This window comes from Mirounga leonina, unplaced genomic scaffold (genome assembly GCF_011800145.1).
Source record: "Mirounga leonina isolate KUSES-001 unplaced genomic scaffold, KU_Mleo_1.0 Mir_167, whole genome shotgun sequence".
Taxonomy (NCBI): Eukaryota; Metazoa; Chordata; class Mammalia; order Carnivora; family Phocidae; genus Mirounga; species Mirounga leonina.
The window spans coordinates 2,610,163-2,618,407 of NW_023270422.1; the positions used below are offsets into that span (position 1 = coordinate 2,610,163).

The window sequence follows — 8,245 nt, forward strand, 5'->3', positions numbered from 1 at the left end:
AAAGGAAGATTGCCATCACTGAGATATTAAAAAAATATTTTTCCCTTGAAAAACCTCCAAAATATGACCTGCAAGCTCTGAAGGTATTTCCAAAACTGTTCTGAGCACTGGCAACATCAGTGGATGGACAATCTGCACTACTCACATTGCTCTAAAGACAAATCTTGGCTATTAAAAAGGTCTTTCTACTTTTGTTCAGATGAGAATCTGCTGTGTAACGGTGTGTCCCAGCAACTTTATCCAATTTTTGCTAGCAACTTCACCTCCTGTTTCTCTTACTTGAAGGGAGACATCTTCATTCCGAAGCTGTTAAAATTATCTTCTAATGCTTCAGACAGACCAAAGTGTAAAACCTTTGAAATGACCAGTCTGGCAGCTGGACTGCATCTTCACTCATTCAGAGAGAAACAGTTTGACCTGCCCCTTGCCGTCCCTGTGATGTTAGGAAATGTAGTTTCAGAGCCTCATCAAATAATGAATTGTTCTGGGACAAAGTTGACAACAAGTACCCCTGGTCTTATAGTGCAGCAAGAATCTGCCTCACCCACAGAGAAACTGTCCCCTGCCATCTTTCATCTCAGTCTGATGCTAAATAAAGCCAGTGGCTCTCTTCTCTTTAGTCTGGGGTGTTAGAGACGTGCCTATTATAACTACATCATCAAGCCTTTTAGTTCTTTTTTTTTTGCACCTTAACTAAAATAGTTCATTTCTATAATTTTAGAAATGTTTTTCGAAATGCTTTTCTAAACCTAGTAGAAATGAGAAAAGGCAGGTACACAGCAGTCCACCTCTCCAGTCAGAGTGGGAATGAGCTGTGTGTGTGGTGACGCCCCAACTCCCTGCACCCTTCATTGGGCCCAGGACACAGCCTGTGGGCTTTGCAAGCACCGTGAGCTCTGAGCCCAGTGTGGGTGGATTCCTGAGCTGCTTCTATAAGGATGTTCTCTCCCATTCCTTTGGAAACCAGTGGCTCTCTTGGTCTATTTTTTGTTTTCACCCTTGTGATAGAGGCATGAGTGCAGGATATATTTTCTCTAAAAACAACCACCACTGTGCAAAGCAATAGATGGCCATGGCACCCTACCCACAACTGAGGGTTCCCCATAGAAAGGTGGGTCCACAGTCAAAAGGTGAGCACTAGTCCATTCAGAGTGGCCCCATCTTGGGGCTGCCAGGCAAGACTAGGGGCCAGTGTGGCCTGATATGCTGACTTTTCAAGAGAACAGGTAAATTCTAGTTTTTATGTGAAATCTCCCAACGTTTATCGTTCCATCAAGTTTTGTCAAAACACCCTGTGGTGCAAGCCATACGCACTGGCCACACCTTAGGCCAAGTCTGCAACATCTGCAGGAAGGGACTTTGGGCGTGGACTTCCCGCACCCCGGGACACTTTGCATCTCCAGAACCCACATTTCTGTACTGACACAGCCCGTCGCTGCAGTCATGTCCTCCCTCCCAACAGATGGGAGACAAAACAAACGGCGTCCTTCCCAGCATCCCACCTGCACTTCCCCCGTCCATCTCCATGGGGAGGACGAGGCACCCGTGTTTTCACAAGGGATTTAATCCCGGCAGCACTTAGCAAGGAAGAAATGCTTGACAGGCCTCCTTCTGTTAATTTTTTAATTGAAATTGCTGTTTTTATAGGTCAGAATGGCTGAAGAGCCCCAATTCCACATAGTTCAAACTAAGTCAAATGTTTGTCCCTCTGCTGTTCCTCAGTAAGTGGCTGAGGACCTCGCCTCTTTCCTCTGTCCACTGCACCCTGGGCTGTCCCGGTGGGTTCCCTACAGGCTGTTGGAGAAGGCTGCTCATGCCCCCATCAGCCCCCACGAACCCTGGTGAGAGAGGCTCCAGTGACGTGTGCAAATACCTCTCAGGCCTGTGTCTGGAATATTTATGCCCCTTTATTGTTTTCCTGTTACTTGGAGTCCAAGGTGATGGAAAGAGATCTAGACAGTCTCAAAGCCCTGAAATCGCATAAACCGAGGCTCTGAAAAATAAGCCGAGGCTACCTCAGGAAGAATACATACAGGTTTCTGTCACAAAGCCACTCACAGCTCTTTGCCATTTGTTAAGCATTTACTTTTCTTGTAATTTAAGCCTAGGCTGCTATTTTTCATTTTCATCCAGAAATGGCGGCTTCCACCACATTCATGGCCAGGACTGTCCTGTCCCTGGGCTCCCATGGACCGGTGTCTCAGAGATACCGTGCTGATGGAAGCTGACTGGCCGAGGCCAAAGCAGATTGCCATCCATTGCTTCCTTCGCCAGAGGGAGCCGGCACAGAAAGTGTGTGCTTCCAAAAGACACTGTTAGAGCTGGGGAGGGAGTCCCTGGGAGGGGGGGCCATGTGCGGAAGGACGCATGTGGTGGAGTCATGGAGGAAGGTACTTTTGACTTTACAAAGCAAACCTCCCGGAATCAGGGTGAGCCTGACGCTTGGCCCAAAGGGGCAATTGGTCCAACCAACCATTTTCCAGAAGAAGACTCTCCCTGAGAACCAGGGATAATCACAGCTATTAAGACTCTATCTTATGAACCTTAGTTCTGCTCTTCCTTTTGGTCCAAGTGGAAAGCCCTTACGTGAGGAGAGGAGGCAGCTCACATCAGGGCAGTGAAGTTTCCTCAGTCAAAACAGAACATCTACATGTTCAACCTCCTCCTTGAAAATAAAACCCAACTACTGTCTCACCTGCTGAAATCAGGGGTTCTCCACTTTGGCACTACGGACATTTAGGGTCTGATCGCTTTTTTGGTTGTGGGGGCTGCCCTGTGCATTGCACAGCCCTTTTCACACAAGTTTAAAATAAATACATCTTTCCTAACATGCGCAGCAGGCCTCACATGGTTCTAGAACAGATGGGCTAAAAGGCTCTCAGAAGTGGGGGGGTCTCTCAGCAGCACACAGGCTTAGAACCATGAGACGCTCACCCAGGGTGAGGCTGACAGGGCCATCCTGCACCCACAAGCTGCCAGCTAGCTGGCTCCTGCAGCCCCGCCACTCAGGCTCCAGGGAAGGCAGGATTGCGATGCTGACGTCCGGAAAGGTGCTTCCGTAGCAGATCCCTTCAAGTGCTCTGATGACAGGCGGGGCTCTGAAGCCACATGGGCAGCAGCAACCACAAATGCACTCAGCTTCACCAGCCACCTTTCCCCCAAGGAGCGCAAATATGCACCACACCACGGGGAACCTGGGAGGCTATCCGCAACAGGCTCTGTCAGTAAGAGCCCGGCCTTCCTCAACGTCAAGTTCCATCTAAGCCCCTCAGGGGAGGAGGCTGGATGGCACAGGTGGTCAGTTTGGGATGTTGGGAGGGCCACCTGGATGGGCAACTTGAAACTTCCACTCTGAGTCCTCATGCCCCATCCCAAACCCCTCCTACCGTTTACACAAACGGCCACTGGAGACCCCTGGCCTGTCCCAGTAAGACTGCTAAAATGCCAAACAGAATTAGCCAGCTGGATGTTGCTGATGGTAGCAGGGACGGTCAGGGGCAAGGAAACATCACACTGTTTCTTCATTATTTTGTTCAGCGAACGACTGAATGAACAAAAGAAGGCAGAAATGGGTGGGGGAAACTATTCCGGGGCAGAGTCTCAGACCAGGACCCTCTGATCATGCAAGGGACCCCCAATGCTTTCCACCATGCTGTGGGGAAGTGTTCTCTTCACTCTTTTGAAGCCTCAGAGCCAGTCATGAGAGACCCACTTACACTAACAGGCCCCCTCTTCAAACAGCGAGGTGCCTCTAGAAAGGGGAGCATTCAACACCTGCTGAGATCAGGGGTTCTCCACTTTGGCACTACGGACATTTAGAGTCAGATCGTTTTGTTGTTGTTTTTTTTTTTTTTTTTTTTGTCGTGGGGGCTGCCCTGGGCACTGCAGGATGTTTAGAGCATCCCTGTAGCATCCCCAAGTTATAACAACCAAAAATGTCTCCCAACATTGTCAAATGTCCCCTAGGGGGGCAAAATCGCCCCATCGGGGAACCATGAGTGTAAATTAATCAATTGCTCTCTTAGTACTGTACTAAGGGAAGCAGCATCTCTTGAAAGGCGTTAGGGAGGAGAGGTAGGCAAAAAGTAGGCAAGAAGTCTGGTTGGGAGCACATTCCTGGGTAGCCAGGAACACTGTAAGTGGCCCGCAGTGCTGGCTATATTCATGTTTGTGTCTAGAAGAGAAGCTAAGGTTTCTTTCTCACCCTCTCTCTTCCCTCTTTGGATTATACACAGGTCAGTTGTCCTAGTCATGAAATGGGGCTACAGTCTGGGCCTGAATTGTCTCTCATCACTGTGTAAAAATACATCTTGAGTTTGTGAAACACTGAACAGAGCCTATTGCTAAGCTGTGCAATATCCCCATTCCCATTTTACTGAGAAGGAAAATTCAAGCTTTGAGAAGCAACGGCACTCAGTACTGGGTCACGCGAAGAAAACAAAAAATAGTATAGTAGCAGCAAAGGAATTAAACCCCAAGTTGTGTGCAGCCTGCGTCTCGGTCCAGCTCTCAGAGCTAAAACTTTCAGACATTTATTAACAAAATTAGGCACACAGTGGGATAAAGACCTCTTTGGACACAATCACTAGATATTGATTATCTTCATTTGCTGTGTAGCCCTGAAGAGACATCCAAAAATTACTAATTACCGTTTCAGTTTCAAGAAATGGAGGCTCTGCTGCCCAGCAGCCCCTGGAGCAAGGGAGACACAGGCGAGCCCCCGCCTCCGCCCCGGAAGATGGCTCCACACAGACCCATTCCCAAATGAAACAGAAGACACATTCTACATAAAAACAAACTTAAATTTTCACTTTTCTGCCTTTGTAAAACTGTTATCCTTCTGGTAAGTGTGTGACCGTGTGTGTGTATGTGTCCCATCACCTGACTGAGTCATGGAGCTCCCAGTCTGGGGAGCAGACCCATGGGCCGGTGCTTAGGCCACACTGGACGGAGGCGGTGACAGACGTGGCCAGGTCTGCACTGAGGAGTGGAGGAAGGAGCCACCTCATCAATGCGAGGCAAGTCACGTAGGAGCAAGGTGATCCCCAAATGAAATCTGAGGTAGGTGGGGACCCAGGCCAAACACAAGAAAGCAGTCTGAGTCCCTGTGTGCAGTGACTCCAGATCCTCTGGGGATTGGAACAGAAAGCCTAAAGCAGGGAACTTGGGTAAATTCATGGCAGGCACTTCATGGAAACTTGAGAGCTGCCTATTGATGACAAGGAGTGAGGATGGTTTTACCTCTTTCCCCCAAGACTGGGGGTCAGCACTTATGGTCTTTGCATTAAGGCTTAGGCAAAGCAGTGATGGCTGATCCTTTCGCAGTTCTGAAACTGTTGCTATGAATATGATTTTCTCTCTTTAAACTCAGGGGAATTATGTGTATTCTGTGTTCAGAACTTCGCAAGAACTGGCTCTCTCCTTTAGGTAACAGAACTGTCCTTATACAACAGTGGGGAATCCATAGGCACCCAGACGCCAGCGTTCAGTGAGCCTGGACCCCTTGGGTACCAGACTGCGGGGATGACCAAGGGCCCGGGGCCCACACGGAAACTGTTGTGGCGTGATGAAAATCATGTTAATAGGGCTGGAGGAGGCTCAGGTGCCCAACCGGGGACCCAGAGAGATAAAGGTAGGGGACTGCAGAGGATGAGGGAAAGCAAGAAGGAGAACGGGGTTCTTTCTCAGGACTGCTCCCAGCAGCCCCATCCCTTCCCTCTCCCCGCCCCCCGCCTGCACCCAGCAAACCTTAGTTCCGCCCATGCGGACAGCAGAGCTAATGGGCCACTGAGCAATTCTGCAGCCCTGATGAAGTGTGACCCAACCCTCCCTAGGGGTCCAAGGGCCCTGGGCCCAGCAGCCACTCCACCACACCTGCCAGGACAGCTGCACCCCCACACCTGTGATGGCCTCCCTAAGCCAGTCACCAGACCACCCTGGTCCTGACACATGCTCTGAGGGGCTAAGTACCACGAGGCGATTCTGCCTCTTTTGCCCACCACCGAACCCAAGAATTTGTAATTGCCTAAACTCGCATTCCCAAGCCTCTCACTGAAGGCCACCAGAATCACAGATTGTAAAAGGGCTCAGAACAGGAAGTGCCAGTGGCCTTTGGTCCCCTAAGTACAGATCATAGAGCAGTTTAACTGAAAACATGTTTTATTTTCCAGAGGAGTGCGATGAAGAGCCTTACTATGGGCTGTTTTGTGAGCCCCCTACACAACCCAACCCACCCTGATCCCCCTAAGGAGGCCCCGAGCTCCTGCTATCCCCCCACTGCCCTTCTAGCTCGCCCACACCCACCGTGCTGCCGAACCCCGCAGCCTGTCATGGATGCAGGGCGCTGCACAAGTGCATTCCTGTCACCGCAACACCTCCAGGGCTGCTTTTAAAACCCATCTCCATGTAACAGCATGGGTGGATTTAGTGAAAGAAGCCTGACACAAAGGAGCACCTACCGGCGGACTCTTTTGTTAAAAACATTGTCAAGAGCAAGTGCAAGTAATCTGTGCTGACAGCAGTCCAGGCAGTGGTGACCTGGTAGCAGCATGGCTAGGAGGGAGCCCCAGGTGGGCTTCTGGGGGCTGGCCACGTCTCTTGGCTGCTGGGGGAGGGGTTACACAGGTGTCTTCGGTTTGTGAGAACTCACTGAGCCTCACGCTCATGCTGCACAGGCTCTTCTTGAAGTATAGGAACCTTCGATAGAGTTTTCGATGCCGATGGGCCACAGTGGGCTGACTCAAGAGGGTGTCCTGCTTTGTGGCCCTTGTGGGCACCAAGCCTCACTTCTGGAGCCGAGACACAGGCCTGGGCAGCACCCAGAGGCTCAGGCCCACACTTACCGGCTGTAGCCCGTCCTCCTGCCTTCTGCTCTGATTCGGGCGGTTGATGAAGGACCGTGTGGAGACTTTGTAGTGATTTAGCAGGCAGACGATGACCACGACCATCACCGTGACCACCACGACGATAATGATGATCTGGGCAAACTCCAGCTCCGCTGTGATGGAAAGGGAAAGCCCGTTAGCCACGTGCCCCTTTGTGCCATCACCCAGCCCTCTGAGCAACACAACTACCAGGTGCTCAGGGCTTCTTGCAAGCACCTGGTCCTCTCAAGGACTTCAAGAAAGAGAAACTATTTTTCCCCAGGTCTGCTGCCCAAGGCCATTGCCAGACTTCGACAAGTTGAAGAACATCTGAAGAAAGGGAACCCCTGGCATGCGGCTCTTTCCAAAAGACCTCTGGTGGTCAGCCCACGCACAGTGCTCAGACAGAACTTGCCTTTGCAAATTGCTTAATGAGTAGGGCCTTAGGAAAATGTATTCTGCTGGCTCTACAAGACCTCTAGAGGTGCTGTGCTGTAACTGACCCCGTTCACACACGGGACTCGAAGTTCTGGCCCCATGTGCCTGCCACAGGTTGAGGGCTACACAGGCTATCCCTTCCCCTGAGCAGGCAGGCCCTGGAGGATGGCCCTGCCCCCAGGGGAGGTAAGAAAGTCTTGCAAAACTGAAGTTGCTCCTCCCAGTGTAATCTCCCCAGGAATGTTAAACCCATCTTTAGAGTTAAGTCACATTTTCCAAAGTACATCACAAAGGATCCACACACTACACCGAAGGGAAAATATGTTGATAAAAAGCTCCAACTTCCTTTACTCAGGGCCTTGCCTTTGGAAGTAATTTAGAAAACACATTTCCGCTGTCTCCAACCCTGCAGGCACCATATTTTACGAGCGGTCAGAAACTGCATTCCTGACACTGTCATTACGAAGGATTTCCGAACTGCCATTAACACATGCGTCACGCTCTAGGACGGCGCCGTGGAGCTACTTCTAGAACACTGAGTTGGCACTGAGAGGTGGTGACTCAAGCCCTTCAGATCTGCAGGGAGGAAGCAGAGGCTCATTGCTCAAGGTCAACCCTAGAACCCACATTTCCTGCTTTCTAATTTACAGCTCATGGCTTTGCTGAATGTTGCCCACCAGTTTCCTCAGTCTCCCCACACAGTGAAAGGAAGTGATTGTGCAGGGGTGTCAACTTAAACGGTGAGAAGCTCTGGAAGATGGTGAGGAAGACAGCACACAACTTTGTTGTGAGGTAGGGAGGTATGGGGTTTAATGAAGAGGAAGAGAAAAGGGGAGAGCTCTGTCAATTGTGTCCCTGCCTGGAACCTGCAACACACACATGCACACACCCACACATACATGTATGCATGTGTTCGAGTAAGTAACACATGCACGTGGATATGC

General features: G+C 50.4%; 1 protein-coding gene across 13 annotated transcripts in view; it reads right to left on the reverse strand.

Moving 5' to 3' along the window:
- Positions 1-8,245, reverse strand: part of LDLRAD4 (low density lipoprotein receptor class A domain containing 4) — a 432,267-nt gene that overhangs the window by 20,477 nt on the left and 403,545 nt on the right. For all 13 annotated transcript variants that reach the window (XM_035013827.1, XM_035013825.1, XM_035013819.1 and 10 more), the window contains one exon: positions 6,843-6,997. In XM_035013827.1, coding sequence (XP_034869718.1) covers positions 6,843-6,947 — 105 coding nt within the window. In that variant the 5' untranslated portion in view covers positions 6,948-6,997. The remainder of the gene's footprint in view (positions 1-6,842; positions 6,998-8,245) is intronic.